At 38.7% G+C, this 19,201-nt stretch overlaps 1 protein-coding gene across 2 annotated transcripts; it reads left to right on the forward strand.

Annotated features, from left to right (window-relative positions):
- The first annotated feature begins 866 nt into the window (after positions 1–866).
- On the forward strand, positions 867–17,247 carry LOC136258760 (cell death-inducing p53-target protein 1 homolog). 2 transcript variants are annotated; one of them, XM_066052113.1, is made up of 6 exons: positions 867–961; positions 1,707–1,761; positions 1,858–1,929; positions 14,389–14,594; positions 16,106–16,267; positions 16,948–17,247. In XM_066052113.1, the coding sequence occupies exons 2-6, from the start codon at positions 1,752–1,754 to the stop codon at positions 17,089–17,091; spliced, it is 594 nt and encodes a 197-aa protein (XP_065908185.1). In that variant the 5' UTR covers positions 867–961; positions 1,707–1,751; the 3' UTR covers positions 17,092–17,247. The 2 variants fall into 2 exon arrangements, with proteins under 2 accessions (XP_065908185.1, XP_065908186.1); XM_066052114.1 differs by lacking the exon at positions 1,858–1,929.
- Positions 17,248–19,201: the final 1,954 nt, after the last annotated feature.

Raw genomic sequence — 19,201 nt, forward strand, 5'->3', positions numbered from 1 at the left:
AGACAATCATTGACAGTTTTCCAATATAATATTAGGAGCTATGCTACTAAGTCCCCTAATGTGCCTGGGTTGACTTATAATCACTATCTGAATAGGTACTATGATTATCTTCTTTACTCCTAAATCTGCAGGATTTAACCAAGTAGACTCTATATTTGTTTTAAGCTATGTTACCCATATAGCTCTGTCCCATAGCTAAGGCCACTCCAAATAAATTCTCTGTTTCCCGTCCACCGCCCTCATCTGGTTAGCTACTGCCAACTCTAAATATTCCATTATTCCGTATTCTTCCATTATTTTCCGGTTATTTTTGCATACTGATAGGCTCATTAAAAGCTATCTTGAAACAGTGTCAGCAGTGCTATTAAGTCAGCACAAACTTCCTGTTTGAGTTATTTTTGCAACTTACAAAGAAGGAACAAGCTTAAGCATGCTTTATGCAGCCTTTTTGGTTGTGCCAGGCAAATAATGGCTTGAAAAGCTAGCCAATCTTATAATGAAATAATGGAAATGGACCGCCCGCCCGCATGCAAATCAGTATGCCTGAGTCCAGGACGGGAAACAGAGAATTTATTTGGAGTGGCCTAATACCAGCCTCTACTCTACATCTTGTAGCGTTCCAACCAATCAATCCTCCGCTTTAAATGCAACGCGAAGACCATGTCTGGGCCTAGAAGCGAAGACTACTGAACGACGTTAGTTGTATAGATATAAAATTTTGAAAATGTCCGCGTCCGTGTCCGCCCATATCCGCCTTTTCCACTACCCGTCGAGCGCCGCCCGTCTTTAAAAGACACGTGCATACCACAGTCATTCAAAAATGTGTTTACATGGCTTAGACAAGAATTGGGGAAAATTTATGACACCATATATGGTAAACAAAGCTATATAGGTGCGTAAACTGCCACTGATCTTAAGACAGTACCGCAAACTGATTTGTTGTGTACAGTACGTAGAATATACTATCTATTAGTCTCGCGTAGCCAGACCCTATTTCTCCGCACGGCGCTTATCGATTGGAAATTATAAGCGCCTGCTCCGAAAGGGTCTGGGGACTCTACAATAGAAAAGTTCTGCAGGCAAACCACCCCTAGGTAGGTGAGCGTTGATTGGTCTTAAACCACTTTCAGAAGAGGTGTGGATGACCACAGTTGGCTTCATCCTTAGCTATAGGCAAGGCTTCAGCCTGTTCAAACTCTAAAGCAAGGTAAGAGAGCTATAAAATTTGCTTGTAATGAGCGTAATCATGCCTGAGGTGTGAGCCGATCAGTCTCGCCTCCAGACAGCTCGCAGAGAAAATGGCAGATGTAGCTAGCTGGTATATATAAATCAAGGTGAAAGTAGTAGTACTGTATTGACTATGCCACGAGCCCGGCTATCTGGATGCGAGACTCAGTATATTTGCGTGACATATCTCAGACATGATTACGCTCATTTCAAGCAAATTTAGTAACTTTTACCTTGGTTGTAATTAAAGTTTGAACAGGCTGAAGCCGATCTTGCCTATAGCTGAGGATGAAGCCAACTGTGGTCATCCACACCTCTTCTGAAAGTGGTTTAGGACCAATCAACGCTCACCTACCTAGGGGTGGTTTGCCTGCAGAACTTTTCTATTGTAGAGTCCCCAGACCCTTTCGGAGCAGGCGCTTATAATTTCCAATCGATAAGCGCCGTGCGGAGAAATAGGGTCTGGCTACGCGAGACTAACTATCTATGGTGTAGCTACATCCCTTGGTACAATCACTGGCACTATGTCTGCAGGTAATATTAGTAGTTGGTCATGGGTAAAGCCGGTATAATATTATCTATGGATTGGTATTTGTGTCATTCTATTTTCTGTTTCGCTATTTAATAAAGGTTTTGAATCTCATCCGGAAGGCGCGGCTCAGCCTTTGCCACCAAACTACCCTTCGGACCAACCACAACCAGGTGAGTTACATAGGGAATATATAATCTATGATTACGTATAGCACAACTACAGTTATATGTACAGTAAACTATCCCCTCAATAGACTCTTTCCAAAACCACGCCCTCTTTAAAATAACTATGGTAACCAACCGGCCGCCATTTTGAATGGGGCCAGTGCAAATAATCTCGATTGCGTTGTGTAGAAATTCAGTGTTGACATCGGCCCGAACAGAGCAGTTTTGATGAACAACAGACTATGGAAACCTTCGAGGTTACAGAATTAGTGTTTCTGGTCAGAGACAGGTGGTTATCAGGGCTGAGCAGGGCGTAAAACATCGACAACACTAATTTCATTGTCTCCTGGTATCTCTCGCCTTGTGTACTAGTACAAGTGGGTACTGCTAGCATCTGTGAGCTCAGCTGCTGCTACAATCACAAGTTGTCAAATGCAGTATAGCCACTGAAGAATATTGGTATATACCTCTTGGTCAAGCTCTTAGATTATTGATTATTCAATAAAATTGGATTATTCAAATAAATCAAGCATAAGCAAGGAAAAAAATAAATACAAGTTAAAATTTGATCACCTGGGAGTTCCTTGTTTTTACAGTACGATTGAATTAAGTACCGTTAGGCCACCACCTACTATCTTCATTGTTGTCCTTTCAAAACTAGTAATTTCATTGATGGCTGAGACCACCATATCTAAATCAAGCTACAGGAGAATATTTGACCTGGCAGCTTCCTTCCAGAACAATATTCTTGGGCAAGGATTGCTCCAAATGGAATCTTGACACTTGCTAAAGTTTTTTGTAATTGTTATTCCTTGCCACACCCACTCATTGGGTACAACCCCATCTGTGGCAGTCTGTGTCTGAGGACACACCTAATGTTATATTGTATCACATGGTTTTCATCAATAATAATGATGGTTTTTCTCTTTCTGACATTTTGTAAGTATATGGTACATGCTTACTAAGATTCACTGAGTCAACACATTCAATGACTGAGCATAGAAGATGCATCTTTGAGAACATTTGAATATATCTGATTATTGCATAGTGCTACATGATACATCAGCCCACATAGTATCCAGGAATACTTGGCAGACATACGTGTCAGCAGCACAAGCAGTGATATTGCAACAGCACAATCCATTGTGCCATCCCATGTTTCATGTAACCTGCTGTATCATTTCAGTACTATTGTTTAAATTACGATACATCAACTCATATGAATAATAATACAATTAGTTCATCATACCCCACCACATACACTACATATCCACATGATTTTGATCATACACATATACCACCAGCCACACTACAATGTCTTGTTTCGTATCATACTTGACCATTGTGTTATCCTCAGATAAGTGTGGGTGTGAGGAGTACAAATTCACCACACCAGGGGGCAGCTCTATGCTTTACTTTGAAGAAGTGACTTTTCTTCTGACTCTTGTTTTCCTGACTTCTTCAGCTTCAGTACAACAATTCAATTTGTTCCAACATTTTCACATAGCACTAGTAGTGGGGCACAGTACATTGTCAATGTGTACCAGTTTAAAACTAGTCACAGTATGTAATAGATGGTAGCTCTCTGTAAGCTGTATTTTACACCGGCTCACAATAAGTTTTATGTACATCGGCATGCCAAATTGTATTGCAGTCACAGGTGAATGGGCAGTGCTGTCTCTCAATTCTGTACTGGAAATTCACACCCTGTTTGTTTTCTGTTATATGTAATGGCTCAGATTACACATACCATAGCTACCTCGCACGTACCATACAAGGCGGGTCAAGAGCTTGTCCAAGAGATATATACCAATATTCTACAGTGGCTGTACTGCATTTGACAACTTGTGATTGTAGCAGCAGCTGAGCTCACAGATGCTAACAGTACTCACTTGTACTAGTACACAAGGCGAGAGATACCAGGAGACAATGAAATTAGTGCTGTCAATGTTTTACGCCCTGCTCAGCCCTGATAACCACCTGTCTCTGACCAGAAACACTAATTCTGTAACCTCGAAGAGTTCCATAGTCTGTTGTTCATCAAAACTGCTCTGTTTGGGCTGCTGTCAACACCGAATTTCTACGCAATGCAATCGAGATTATTTGTACTGGACCCATTCAAAATGGCGGCCGGTTGGTTACCATAGTTATTTTAAAGAGGGCGTGGTTTTGGAAAGAGTCTATTTCCTTTTAGTTCCGATTTCTTATGCGCTTATCAATGTAATGCACCTATCACTGTCACGCCCCACCTACCCAAGGTCGGGCAGCGGGTGGGGATTTGTAGGGGATTCGTCACCCAAACTCGTCCCCATGGTAGGGGCATTTGCAACACGAATAGCCATACTTGGCCATAATGTTAGTGATTCCCGGGATAAATAATATGAATTAGTAGGGGATTTGTAACTCGAAGTTGTCCCCAGGGGTGGGTAATTTGTCATCTAGCATTTGCAAATCCCACCAATCCCCACCTCTGCCCGACCTGGGCTAGATGGAGCTTAACATTGATAGGTGCATAGTGCCCGACTATACCACTGATACGGGCTGAGGGTTGGGAAAAGTTGGGGATGGTATGGGAATTGATAGCTAAATTTCCCCAACATAGTGGGGATTTGTCTTCACTAAAGAAATTCACTCAGGCAGCAAAAGTGTGTCATATCAAGAAGTTTGCAGACATTTGCTATACTTTTGTCCATGGCAAAAATTCCTTCTGGAACAAGCATGTCCAATACATTTCGATTGAAAATCATTAAAAATTTAATTAATTATTGTGTACTGCCTACCTCGAGTCTGTTTAGTAACTTCCCGAATTTGATACATGTAAAGAAACTACGAGTACATTGATACCAAAAGAAGTCTAATTCATGGAAATTTTGGCACATCAAAATGACCTAAACTGATTAGGTGTAGCAAATTTCCCCATACATTTTGTATGGGGCGTTTTGGGGACATGCAATAAAAGGCGTAATAATCCACAACACGTAATAGATACCTCAGATTCCGAACCAGATTTAGAAAGAGCAGTGAGTAGCGACTACAATGAGCTATAGCAGAAGGAAATCAGAGAATATTTAAGTGCATTATTGAAAATTACTTACTTTTTCTATGGTGAATTGAATGGAAGATATTTGGAAGGGAATGCTACGAGGTATCTTGATGTCTTGACAGCCATTAACCTTCACTACATTAGTGTTACAATGAAACAAAAGTACTGTTAATTAGTTCTGCAGGTTAGTTTGCGAAAATTACAGTGTTCTGTGATTAAGCCAAATTATGTCCGTGCCATGTAGCAAACTTCTTCACATGGCTTTCAATTTGGAAGGAGTGTTTGGGGCGCTAACTACTACATTCAAACTAGAATCCACTCACACCGACTCATTGCTAGACCAATGCCACACGACCATTCAAATCCCTGGTATATATTCCCCAGGGTTTGCAAGTCGAGGCTTGGTCAGGGTTTGCATCGCCAGTACTTCCCCAGTAGGTGGGGAATTGTAATTTTCAGTGATGTGAATCCCCACCTTCCCCCAACTCAGCCCGTATTAGTGATAGTCGGGAATTACATTGATGGGTGCATTATCAGGAAATATACGTGCGGAAGTACTGCCATCTTGACAGTGTCTCGAGCTTTAGTTCATATCAAAACTTGCTATTGGGGTCGACTCAAAAACCGAAGTGGTCAAAATATAATTTTACATAACATCAAGTTTTACTGTTAGATCGTATGAATTATGTATTATGACGGCTAAAAATCAACTCCATGTCATTTTGGTACTCTTAGCTTAGTAAAACCAGTTGGTTGAAAAACCTTGTTGACAGGGATTATTTCTTGCCCTATGTAAATTGTATGCATTGTGTACTAACTACAAAAAAAGCAAAAAGCAAGCATTAGCACCCACAATCTCTGCAGGACATCATACAGTACTGTATAGTAAGGACCACAAAGGAGTAGGCGTGGCCCACAAAATAATAATTACCCAAAAAACAGCCTCAATTTCCCCTGACGATGATGAGGCAGTATTGGCTAGGTGAAACTAAGCCTAAACAAGCTTTCAGGCCAACCCGAAATACTTTCAGCAAGTTGCTATGGAATTTTTAAAATAATTTATTTCATGGAATTTTCTACTGACTGAGTAACTGACTGATTGACTGCCTGATGCCTTCAGACAAGCGTAACTTGATAACGGCTAAGGCTACGGGCTTGATTTTGTCACTGTTCGATGTTGCTTTGGGCCTTTTGGAATACCGCAGTACATACAATGCATTCTTCGTGGACTTACCAGTGTCCTCCATTGTGTCCCATTCGTCTTGGCTGACAGTGAATTGTCGATTGGTGATAGCACATGATGGCTTCCCTTTGTAACGGAAATCATCCGTATTTATCATAGTGGCTATTTTGATAGCAGAGGTGCTTTTCAAACAGTTCTTCATTCATACTGCTGTGTAATGGGTTTAACATAGCCGACAACAAAGCGTAATGGATACTTTACTTTTCAGATGATAATTGATATAACTGGGACGCGCAGCACCATTTCTTTCCATATACGTGGATTGCAGAGGTGCTTTTCAAATAGTTCTTGATTCAAAATGCTGCGTAATGGGTTGAACATAGCTGACACCGAAGCGTAATGGATACTTCACTTTTCAGACGATAATTGGGGTGCACGGTGCCATTTCAGATGTGGTATTCGTGGGTTCACCAGTCATAATAATTATTTACAAAAAAGTTAACAAACAAGTACAGAGAAAAAATTGGAATTTTCAACTACAGTGGGGACCATAACACATCGATAAAAGTACTGAAACAAGCTGGATTAGTGCATGATATTAAATCACAGTAAAACAATAAAAAGTGTTATATCCTATTGTGCTCAAGATACCATAATGGAAATGCACTGTAGGGATATAACACTTCTTATTGTTTTACTATCGTGCACTACTCCAGCTTGTTTCAGTACTTTTTATTGATGTGTTATGCTCCCTACTCTAGTCGAAAATTCCAAATTTTTCTGTGTACTTTCATACAAAAAATTGAAGCCCTTGAATTACTCTACATGATTTCGCCAGAAGTAATGCTCTAGTGTTACCATAGTAACATTTATTTACTATTGATTTCAACATAATATATGACCCCATGCAATTTATATTGGAGAATTTAATTACTTGGGTGGAAAAAGCAACCTGTTTTCCTCAACCAAATTCGCTAAACTTGATATTATTCTTTGTGTCAACACTTGCTGATTAAGAATCCGCCCGAAGTAAGTGCCTAATCAATTATTATACCAAGTTACATTGTAAAATATACGAATAAACAGGGTTTTCCCACTGTTTTATTATGTATCTAAATGCATAATTTGGCGATACAAGGCTTTATCCTGCCTTTTCCCTTGGTCACTTCACAAACTCCAATATATCACTTAATTCGCCGTTGATCAAGGGTTCTGATGTGTCATACCAGATCTCCATAAATTCTAAATGGTGTCATTTTTGCATATATTTTACATTATGAATTTTTGTAATGTACGGTGAATAGTTGACAAATGTTTTGATATGCAAACACCAGCAATGGAAAGCACAAAGGGAAAGGGAAATAAATGGATTGGAAAAGACTGATAGTGCTGCGAGACTAATTATAATGCTGGACATTTGGAAGAGCAAGGAAATTCTATTTAAATTGAAATATGTAAAATCAAAGTTTAAGAAATGGAAAAAATGCACATGACAACAAATGCTACAATTACAATCTATAACACAAACTATATAATCACCACGATTAAAATACAACTACTGGGAAAGGGGAACAACAAAGAAAGAAAAACTACAAGGAAAGGGGAAAGTCATCATCACCACCTTGCAGAGCCCAATACCTTAAAATTATTTGAGCTTTATTCACTCATAAACAAACAGAAAGTTGTTGAAGTAGATTTCATCTGGCCACTTTAGGTAAAATGCCACTATGGGTGGTGGTACAATCAGTAATAGAATTAAGAACCGACAAGGCAAAAGGTGTCCATATCCCAAAACTTTCCACAACTAGTGGAATGAAATCACCTCCTGCCTTCTCCACAATAGCAAGGTGCTTCATGTCCTTAGCCACCTCTCCAGATGCAGCAGTCACCCCAGCACAGGAAGCAGAGGAAGAAATATGAGCAGGCTGAGTAATGCTGCAGACAGAGACATCAAAATAGGCAGGACGACCAAGTTGATAATCAGGATGGAAAATGCCTCCTGAACGTGAACTGTCATCAAAAGAGGCACGTTGCTCTTTAAGAACTCCCGGATGGTCTTGTAATAAGGCACGATGAAGGATGTTAACTAAGGCATCATGGCGATAGGACCATGGGAACTGCCTGAAAGATGGTCACCAAAGCAATCTATGGAAGAGAGGCATGTACACAATAGGCAAATGGGAAACAGAAACTCCAAGCCATAGATGCAAACCAACAATGAACTCTGGACCTGGGATAGCTAAACCAAGAGAGGTTGAAGGAATAGCTTTAAGCCGGCCACTACTGGTGCCAGAAGAGTGAGAAAGGGCAGTCAACCGAGCACAGTCCCGAATACTGCAAGAAGCAAAATGATGATTAAACAGATGCTGATCTAAAAAGGTTTGCAGATCATGCTGCAAAGCTGAAGAAATGGGAATTTCAGAGAACATTGCAGCAGCAGCATCTTCATCAGGGAAATTAAGGTGATCTGAAGCAATAAACAGAAGTCTAGAGGCTCGGATGTTATTGCAAGAACCCAAAAAGCAGCTGCAGCAGACTGAACCACCTAGGTGGAAAGGCAAGCTGGCTTGGCACCAAGATGGATCAGAAAGACTGCAGTTCATAATACGGCTGAGATAGTTGCAAAGCTTAAAGTCAAATTGACAAAGAAATGGTTGTAGAACAGAAGAAGGAACAGTTCTAAGTGGGTGAATAATCTTGCAGCTGCTGAGACAACTTTGTAGAAGATCAAGGAAATTGATTTGTACATTGACCTTACTGAATTACAGGCGTTTACATTCACAGCCATAATGTGCATTTGGTATACATCATTGGGATTTGGCTTAAAATGTTCACTATGGATTGGCAAATCAACGAAGGTATATATACTCCTGCTACCTTGTCCTCGATTGAGCTCCTGGTACTATTGGAACTACAAAAATAAAACAAAGATTTTCAAACTCTCCATGAGCAGATGAATAAGATAATATACTTAGCCTTTGTATTGGCTTGATCCAACATTGCTTATTTTCTTCTTTGTAGCATGCATAATTTCACTAATATTTTTAAATTCGCGTTTTTCTCAAAACGCATGCTAGTACAGTGGAACCTGTTATCCGAACCCCTTGGGGCCAGGGATGGTCCATAAGTCTGAAAAGTCTGTATCTCTGAAACTGTGTATAAATAACTTAAAATAGCATAAAGATAAAAATTTAAAATTATTAGCATTTCAACTACCCTAATAGAACAGTCACTACTCTAATAGAGCAGTCATTTCCATAGTTCAGTTAACTGGGAATCCAGATAAGTGGGGTCCAGATACCACTGTATATATATATATATATATATATATATATACGCAAGCTAGAACACCTCTTTCTAGCTGTGAGCTACAAAAATCAATTCAAAATCCACTCAGAATATTTTGCTGTGAATTTCGGATCATGTGTGATACTGAGGCTGTTGGATGTTTACTGATAACAGCACTGGTTGCCACTCTGAGCCACATTATGCTAAACAGTGTCACTCTCTGAAGAAGGTGGTAGTTGTCTAGTATCTCTGTTGTAGCACTGCAGCACAACTGCTGTTGTTGGTTTTGTTTCTTAGTGACTAGCATCTCCACTGATTGCTGGAATCAATTATGATTGGGTCATTGGTAGCATCAATTGAAGTCATCTACTCCATCATCATTAGCTGGACTGGAGACGGAGTATTTCCAAAGTAAGCTCAGTACTTGTGTTGCCTTCAATTGCCTTTCTAAATAGTTTCTTGATTATTTGAACTTTTAAGCCATTCAACTGCAGGTAATTGAGACTGTACAGTTGAAGGTTCAGCTATTATACAACTCATGCTGTTATGTAACATGTCACCTTGTAGAGAGTTTAGCTGCATCAAAAGTACAGAGAAAGTTCAGCTATGATACAAGTTGCCCTGTCGAGAGTTCATCTATGTACTGTAGAGCCTTCAGCTATGTAGCAAGTAACCCTGTAGAGAGTTCAGATACAACTTGTAGAGAAGATCAGCTACTAAAGATCTACCCTGTAGAGAGTTCAAGTATGTTTCAAGTCATCTGCTCAGCTACAGTATGTAGCTAACAAATCGAGTTCAACTGTGCTATACAAGTCATCCTGTGTAGAGTTCAGCTACGATGCAAGTGATCCTGATGAGAGTTCAGTTATTACAAATGAGATTGACCCTGTTTAAAAGCTCAGCTGTGACACATGTAGCTAAATAGTTCATTCTAACTTATAGAAAAACTTAAAAGTCTTGATACGGTAAAGACAAGTAAAAAGGAAACCTCAAAGCCGGTCTATGGTCAGTTTTGGGGCTTACAATTACAAGAAAAGAAGTGATAAATATGTATACCAAAAAAAAACCAAGCTAGGGAAAAAAGGATGCGACATCCTAAAAAGGCTAGTAAGAAAAAGGTTATAAAATCAAATGTTCCTGTCATTAAAAATAAAAGCATTAGCTTAGCATTGCCTTTGATTTCACAAAGTATTTCACTCTGGCCTCATTTGTTTTGGAGGTGTACCACAGCTTCGCTGATTTTGGTAGAGATAGTAAAATAACAACTATTGCTTCATATAAATGGGTACAACTCAACAGAAATCTGAGTGCTGTTATACTGTATCTATACCAGTGTTAACCTGAAGGCAATGAATTCAGGCTGGAAGCCTAGCTAAGTGCAGCTAGCTGCTTTCAGTTGTGCTGATCTGAGTGAATGCATGACATGATGATCTTACCATTAACTCTTGATGTCACCAATTTAATAAGAAGCTGTAGCACATCAAACACCAGATAGTAGCTAGGTAGCTATTAACTAAATAATTCTATAGCATGCAGAAGTCATTAGAGTTATAATTACAAGTATAAGGAAAAATTAAGAATTTTAAGTTTGATTAGGGATCATAGAAAAAACAAATAGGGAAACAAGGGAGGTCGCCTAAACCTGCAGATATACTAGTGGACATTTAATCCCTATGGTAGGTAGAGGGATTAAATGTCCACTAGTATATCTGCAGGTGTAGGCAACCTCACTTGTTTCCCTACTTTTTTCTATGATCCCTAATCAAACTTAAAATTTTTAATTTTTGTTTTGTTAACTTTTTTGTAACATTATTATGACTGGTGAACCCACGCATACTGCACCAAAAGAAAAGATGGTGCCAAAGGTAATGTTTTCAACCAAACACATACCCCAAATATCAATTACTGACTCAAAAGTGAAGTGGCTATTATGCTTCGCTTTCAGCTATGTTCAGCCCGTTACAAAGGGCTACGAATGAAGAACAGGTAGGAGAAGTGCCTCTGCAGTCACCTCACTAAAACTACGGACGATTCGCTCACCTCAACAATCAATAATGTGACCATCTCAGTGAAAACCCGTATAGTTCGCACAAGCATGTATATTGAGAAAATCGTAATTTAAAAATAATTCGTAAATTAATTATGCATGCTACAAGTAAAAATATGCAAGTTGTTATTGGGCCAGTACTCGAAGAAGGAAGACTCAAATTGATTAAAACTATATACCATCGTATTCGCCTGCTCATGGAGAGTTCGCAAATCTTTGTTTCGTTTTTGTAGCTTCAACGGTATGGGTGTGATGTGCATTTGTTTACAATGCGGTAAACGTAAACAAGATCGTCATTGTTTCTTCTGCCTTCATACGCCAATTTGCAAGTGACTGCAAGGATAAAACTATACCTTGGTTGATCTGCCAATCCATGGTGAATATTGTAAGCCAAATTCCAACTTTGTAGACTAATCCAATTGGAAGTTATGGCTGCGAATGCAAGTGCCTGTAGTTTATTTTTAGTATAATCACTGTACAATCGATTTCCTTGTTCTTCCTACTTTCTAGCGCTGTAATTTCAAAACTACACCACAGAGGACTGAAACTTTGGTGATACATTCCTTGGGCACTGCAGATAATGGTGAGTGAATAAAAATTTTTTTAAATTGTGCAAAATAGTCAGGTTTTTGCTGAGATGGTCACTATTAGTGCTGTTACACCTACCAAAAATTTTTCGCCAATTGATTGCCTACCAATAATTGGTAATAACTGCTTAATTGGTTTTTGTGTATATTGGCAGACGTAACAGGTACTCAACAAGCCTGCTGGTAGGTTTAGGGTGGTACCAAAGTATCAACATCCTGTCTTGCAATAAGAGTTATTACAATCACATATTTACACATGCTTTGTGGTTATGTTATGTTGTTAACACTTGTCTGCAGGGGTAATTTATGGTTTACCAAGTAGGTGGGCAATAATCAGTTTAAAGGTTTCTTCACCAGTTATTGGCTGACCTAGACAACACCAGTTAATAACCGGTTATTTGCACACCAGTGTATAACACTACTATCATTTACTAACTTGAAAGTGAAAGTGGCCATTACGCTTCACTTTCAGCTATGTTCAGCCCATTTCACAGCACTACAAACGTAGAACAGTAAGAGAAGTGCCTTTGCAATCAATCCAATTACCATGAAAAATACGGATGATTCCTGTGGTAGGGAAGCCATTGTGCTACCACAAATTGACACCTTTGGTTGTCAGCAAAAAGAAATGGGACACAAAGGAGGATAAAGGTATGTGCATTGTATGTGCTGTAGTATGCCAAAAGGCACATCTCAGTATGAAGCAGCGTCAAACAGTGAAAAAATCAAGCCCATAGCTTTAGTCGTTATCTAGTTATGCTTGTCTGAAGGCATCAGGCAGGTAGTTGGTCAATGAGTAGAAAATTCCATTGATTTTGTAGCAATTTATTGGAAGCATTTAGGGCCATACTGAAGGCACTTTTGGGCTTGGTTGTACGTAACCAATACTACTAAGGCACCAGGATGGTATTGTGAAGCTGGTTTTTGGGTGATATTTTTGGCCAGGAAAACCCAAACCTCTAATATACAGTACTATCATACTTCATCATACAGTGAAGATTTGGGTTTTCCTAGCCCAAAAAAAATCACTCAAAAATCAGCTTTACAACTTCATTCTGGCACCTTGGCAGTATTGGTTAGGTATAAGCAAGCCCAAAAGTGCCTTCAGTACAATCCTAAAGGCTTCCAATAAATTAAGAAATTAAAAAAAAAATTATACAATGTAACTTTTACTGACTAACTGCCTGCCTGCCTGCCTGCCTGCCTGCCTGCCTGCCTGCCTGCCTGCCTGCCTGCCTGCCTGCCTGCCTGCCTGCCTGCCTGCCTGCCTGCCTGCCTGCCTGCCTGCCTGCCTGCCTGCCTGCCTGCCTGCCTGCCTGCCTGCCTGCCTGCCTGCCTGCCTGCCTGCCTGCCTGCCTGCCTGCCTGCCTTCAGGCAAGTGTAACTCGCTAACGGCTAAGGCTACAGGCGTGATTTTTTCACTGTTCGGCATTGCTTCATCCTGAGACGTTCCTTTGGCATACCGCAATATGTACAATGCACGCATCATGGACTTACCTTTGTCCTCTTTGTGTCCTATTTCTTTTTGCTTACAGCCAAAGGTGTCGATTCGGGTAGCGTGACTCATGGCTTCCCTGCAGTATGTTTGTAAACGGGAACCATCCGTATTTTCCGTGGTGACTGGACTGATTGCAAAGATGATTCTGACACTGTTCTTCATTTGTAACACTATGTAATGGGCTGAACATAGCTGAAAGTGAAGCGTAATATAGCTGCTGCACTTATGAGGCAGTAATTGATAGTTGGGGGCGTGCAAATTGTCGTATTTTCGTGGTGACTGGATTGTTGCAGAGGGACTTCTTTTACTGTAGCGCTGTGTAACGGGCTGAACATAGCTGAAATTGAAGCGTAATGGCCACTGTACTTTTGAAGCAGTTTGTGATAACTGGGGCGTGCATTCAGACGAAACATTAATTCTGGTGCCATCCTTTCTTTTGATGCGGTATACGTGGGTTCACCAGTCATAATAATGTTACAAAAAAAGTAAACAAACAAGTTAAAGGAAAAATTAGAAATTTTAAGTTTGATTAGAGATCCTAGAAAAAAAAGTAGGGAAACAAGGGAGGTTGCCTACACCTCCAGATATGCTAGTGATCATTTAATTCCTAATTCAGTCTTGGTCTTTGGTATAGACTGGATTAGGGATTAAATGTTCGCTAGTATATCTGGAGATGTAGGCAACCTCCCTTGTTTTCCTACTTTTTTTCTATGATCCCTAATCAAACTTAAATTTCTAATTTTTCCTTTAACGTGTGATAATACATGCAATGTCTGAAGTCTGGTCTTATATGATTGAAATTACTGCATGTTATCACAGATGCCTATCCACCACCCCAGTATCAACAGCAACCTCATCCTGTTCAGCAGTATCAAGATCCAAATGCTGGACTGCAGTACTACCCACCTCAGGACGCCAATTTTGCAGCCCCTAACCAAATGGCTAATTATCCCACCCAACCTCCACCATATGATTTTGAGGAAGAGAAGGGTGCATATCCGTTGGCGCAAACACAAACTGTGCAAGTAAGTAAAAAAGTTAAATTATTATACAATACACACATCTGCATATGTATAATTTAATCATACAGTATGGTAGACTACTGTATTATGGCTTTCCTGCCCATAGCTAGCCTCACTTTTCCTTCATGATAGCTTGAGGGTATTGGTCAGGCATAATCTAATGTAACCACGCCTACAAACTCTAGACTGCTAACATTTTCAAATTCAATGAAACTTTTAACTGAATCAAGACACTCAGTAGTGTGTCATGCGGTCAACAAAGCCAGTGCACCACACCGTGAGTATACTTACTAGAAGAATTTCATGCATATGTGACTCTGTGCTCTCTTCTCGAATTGAAAATATTTTTGTACTGCATACACCCTCACCTTCAGTACCCCATATACCAAATTTGATCAAAATTGCAAATACAAGTTCTCAAATTTGGTTTGGAAAGGGGGGGGGGGGTTAGATTATTCTTTCTGCACAACCCTTATAAAATGCAAATGTATAGCTCGATTTTCTTCAATTATGTGATGCACTTTAAGAACATATTACAGCAAAATCATGTACCAAGTTTGGTACAAGTCTGATAAATCATCATAAAGTTACAGACAATTATTTGCATTTAATAAGGCAACACACCTACAACATAATCCACTTATGGTAGTAACTTAAAAATCAGTATGTGTATAAGTTAACCATCATGCATAGCTCAAGCCTGTTGTAGTTTAAAAGAAATCTCATTGACAGCTATGGAGTTACAAGACAAAAACCAAACTACTAAATTGTGGGGTCAAGATACTCTAATAGAACAGTTACCGCAGGGTAAAAAGGAATGCTGAAAAATTTACCAGAGTTTGAACCAAGGATCCACCAAAATCCTTAACCACTGAGTTGTTGCTATCACAGCTGTACACATCACTTAATTTCTATTTTATAAATTGTCGTAAAAGTTTGTAATTTCATAGATTTACCATTAGAAAATCCATGTGTGTTCTGTTAGAAATCTTTAGTGTGCTCTATTAGATTACTACAAAAAGTAATCAAATAAACTGTGCAACATAATACTATTGTAACTTCTCTATCGAATCAAAGCCAATATTATAGATATTTTGGAACTGATTGGTGGGGTAGTACACTATGATTCAGACCCACTCATGTCAATTATCATCATCATAATTATCATAATAAGCACTATGCCAGCAAACTTGTGACAACAGGCTGGAAATAGTATTCTAGCAAAGGTACAGGATTTATTTTGTTAAAAGTTGAGCAACTGCAACTTATTACATGAAAAATTGAGATACTCTGATAGAACAGTCACTGCAAAAAAAAATCCCATTAGACAAATGCATACCTAACTTGGAAATAATTTACTTGTTATAAAACACTGTAACTTATGATAATTGAATGCTGCATGCTCATTCACCCAATTTTCCTAGTTTCTTTCCTGTAGAATTGTAGACATATTATGCAAGTTTATTTATTATTGTTGCAAACATGTATATACATATCCCTTTGACACCGTATAGATGGTTATACAAGAACAGCCACGTACAGCTGTGATTGCAAGTCATCCTAGTACAGTTGGACAGAGCTTCATTGCATTGTCTTTTCTATGCGTAGTGCTAAGTGTCATGTGCTCTTGGCCATCGCTGATATGTTCAATTCCTGCACTGATCTATTCTGTAATGGTAAGTATGTTATGTATTCTGCATGCTATGGTAACCATAAATCTGCTATTCTATATATTTGTGATCATTTTGTTGGCACCCGTGCATAGAATTTCCACTTTGAAGATAGCTATCTTATATTGTAGTTCATTTCTTACACACTGTATGTAGAAAACTTGTCTACAACATGAGAATTTGCAGAAATAATTTTGTGGTTAAATTTTTATAGTTGTATTGTATGAATGCCTTATATGATTGAACCAAAACAACAGTTTTCACCAGAGATGAATTGTTGTATGTTAAGGATCATGGAGATTTGGCTTTTTCAGGCCAAAAATTAAGTTTAACGCAGGCTTCGTTTAGTGTTTAGGCTGCCACAGCCAGCTATGGGGTGCACCTGTTAATGTGGGTACTTTGGCATTAAAAAGATGGTGAAACATGCCAATTTAGGGATTTCAACACATTGCTACAATGCCAAGTAGGGATTTTCCCTCATAACTACTACTGTCTCTTGTTTAACTACTTCATTATTAAATTAATATTTTTATTGCACTATATAAATTGTGATTTGGGTGCATGATAATTGCTGCTGTGCCTCATTGCAGTTATGCGTGTAAGCCAAGCTGTTGTGTAGATTTTAAAGTAATGAATATTTCTCCTTGTTATATATATACTTCAAACTACAATAAATATCATTTCAGAGTAATGATAGTTTCAACAGAGGAGACATTGAAAATGGCAAGAAACAAGGAATGTGCTCACTGAAGCTCAACATTGTTGCTATCCCAATGTTCGTTTGTACTATAGTTTTCATGTTAGCTATTATTGGAGAGTCTAGAGGTTAAATTTGAACTCGCCAGTGATATGTATGTACTAGCTAGTTCATATAATAACTGCTCATCAACTGTAGGTAAATGGCATTTGCTTAGGGAACATGTGAATGTAAAACAAGAACTTAATGTTTATTTTGTGTAATTGATCATGAATTGTTATAAATTGCATACATTTAGTGTGAACCACAATAGCAGAGTTGTGGAATCTGACTAACACTATATAATTACAGATACAAACCAAATTGTTATTATGCATTGTTTGATGAGCTGATTGAAATAATTGTAGCCAACCAGCTATGATGGTGTGGATTAAGCTTCCAGAAAAAGTGACTCGAATCTATGAATTACTCGCATAGGCAGGATTTACATGTATAAATGGCTTATTGAGTATTCAAAGACTGTGAAGTATTGTTACTTTCTTATAGAATGTTGTGCATGTAGTACATATGTGCATAGTATGGTAGAATTGCTAACGGCAAACAACCATTAACTTCATGAAAGTGTTCTGTCATGCATTATTGTGGCTAATTTAGCCATGCTGTGGTCTATGCATTATGTTCTCTAACGTCATGTGACAACAGTGAATGTTTGCTGTGTGTTGCTGTGAATTTATTTAAATACCTGTGTGAGCGTGGAACATTACACAGAAGTGACATTATCAGCTTGCTTTGATTTGAATTTCTCAGTGTACATAACATAGGCGGTGGACTTTTATGGGACAATGTTTGCAAGAAAAGATCTAGATACTCTAATAGAGCAGTCACAGTATTCAGAGAAGCAGTGTAGCAAGTTACTTAGCTATGTATGTGTAGTTATAAATAAGGAGATATACTTGGTGTGGGGAAGCTATTGTCAACAGGTAGTTACCTTTTTTATTTCTTATATTGACTACTTATAGCATTGATTCTACCACAAAGTACATATACGTAGAAATCGTACCATTCTTTTATAAGAATGAAAGATTTGGAGTGTCAAATACATCCAATGATTTATTTTCTAAATTTAGGTCACACTTTTAAAGTTGTACGCACACAAATCTGCGAACAGAAAGACAAGCAACATATTATGTGAGTATATACATTAATTTTGTTCTTCACATTCTGATCAACCTTTGTTGTTTATATGAAAACATGAGGGAGGGTGTTTGAATAAACATTCTGGTTGAATTTGGTCAGGTGCTTCTGAGCCTCTTAATGGTAAATGACAGCTGTACATGAAGAATTAAATAGTAATGTTATACTTCATAGTCTGTATTATAATTTTGTAGTATATCAAGCCGGGCTCTTCTTGAAAGGGATGCAAGAGCAATTGCATGCACTTGCTAGTTGCCACTCCATGGCCATATATACACCATAATTATGCAAAATATACTCAAGGCCAGCTTCAGAGGAGAGCATGCAATTTATTTTACATATATGCTCATATGTCAACTCAGCAAGAAATTCAGTGTGTGTGTGTGTGTGTGTGTATCAATAAAATTTCTGTGTATATATAAAATATTATATGTGGCAGGTTTAAATTACAGTTTTTGTTAGTGTAGAGTGTACAACTATAAAATCAATGTCTACAGGTCAGGGGCGTAGCTAGCCAGAACATGGAGGGGCAGGCATGCCTCCACGAAACGCTCAAAATTATTCATGATTGCAAAAAGGGCTAATGACCCAATGGTGGGCTAGCCAACATACGGTGTTATATTATTATAGCTTATACAACTAGCTACGTAACTATTTCAGTACTGATTGCTTATCACGTATCAATGATTCAATGGAGGTATAATTCGTCGAGCATCATCGCACGTGCCACAACTGTACTCCAACAAATTCATCCACAGTCCGGTACAGAAGTTTTCAAGTTACTTGCGAAAAGGTAAACACAAACGTGATCACGTGCGCATTTCACGTAAGGACTTAAAATGATTTTTGATGAACGTTTGTGTATTTCGCCTATCATTCAAAGATTATCATATAGTACACATCAAATTTTGCTGGCGAACTGAACTAGAATCATTGCTAGTTCGAGATATTTGAATCACGGGTCACGTGTACGATCACGTTTCTGTTCTACGTTTTCGCAAGCGACTTGAAAACTTCTGTAGAGCTATATTGTTAATATTTTAGTGTTA

Source organism: Dysidea avara, chromosome 6 (genome assembly GCF_963678975.1).
Source record: "Dysidea avara chromosome 6, odDysAvar1.4, whole genome shotgun sequence".
NCBI lineage: Eukaryota > Metazoa > Porifera > Demospongiae > Dictyoceratida > Dysideidae > Dysidea > Dysidea avara.

Excerpts from the sequence above, each read along its gene's own strand:
- LOC136258760 (XM_066052113.1), top strand. Across the intron at positions 14,595-16,105 it reads CGCAAACACAAACTGTGCAA|ATGGTTATACAAGAACAGCC; the intron begins GTAAGTAAAAAA and ends GACACCGTATAG. Across the intron at positions 16,268-16,947 it reads CACTGATCTATTCTGTAATG|AGTAATGATAGTTTCAACAG; the intron begins GTAAGTATGTTA and ends ATATCATTTCAG.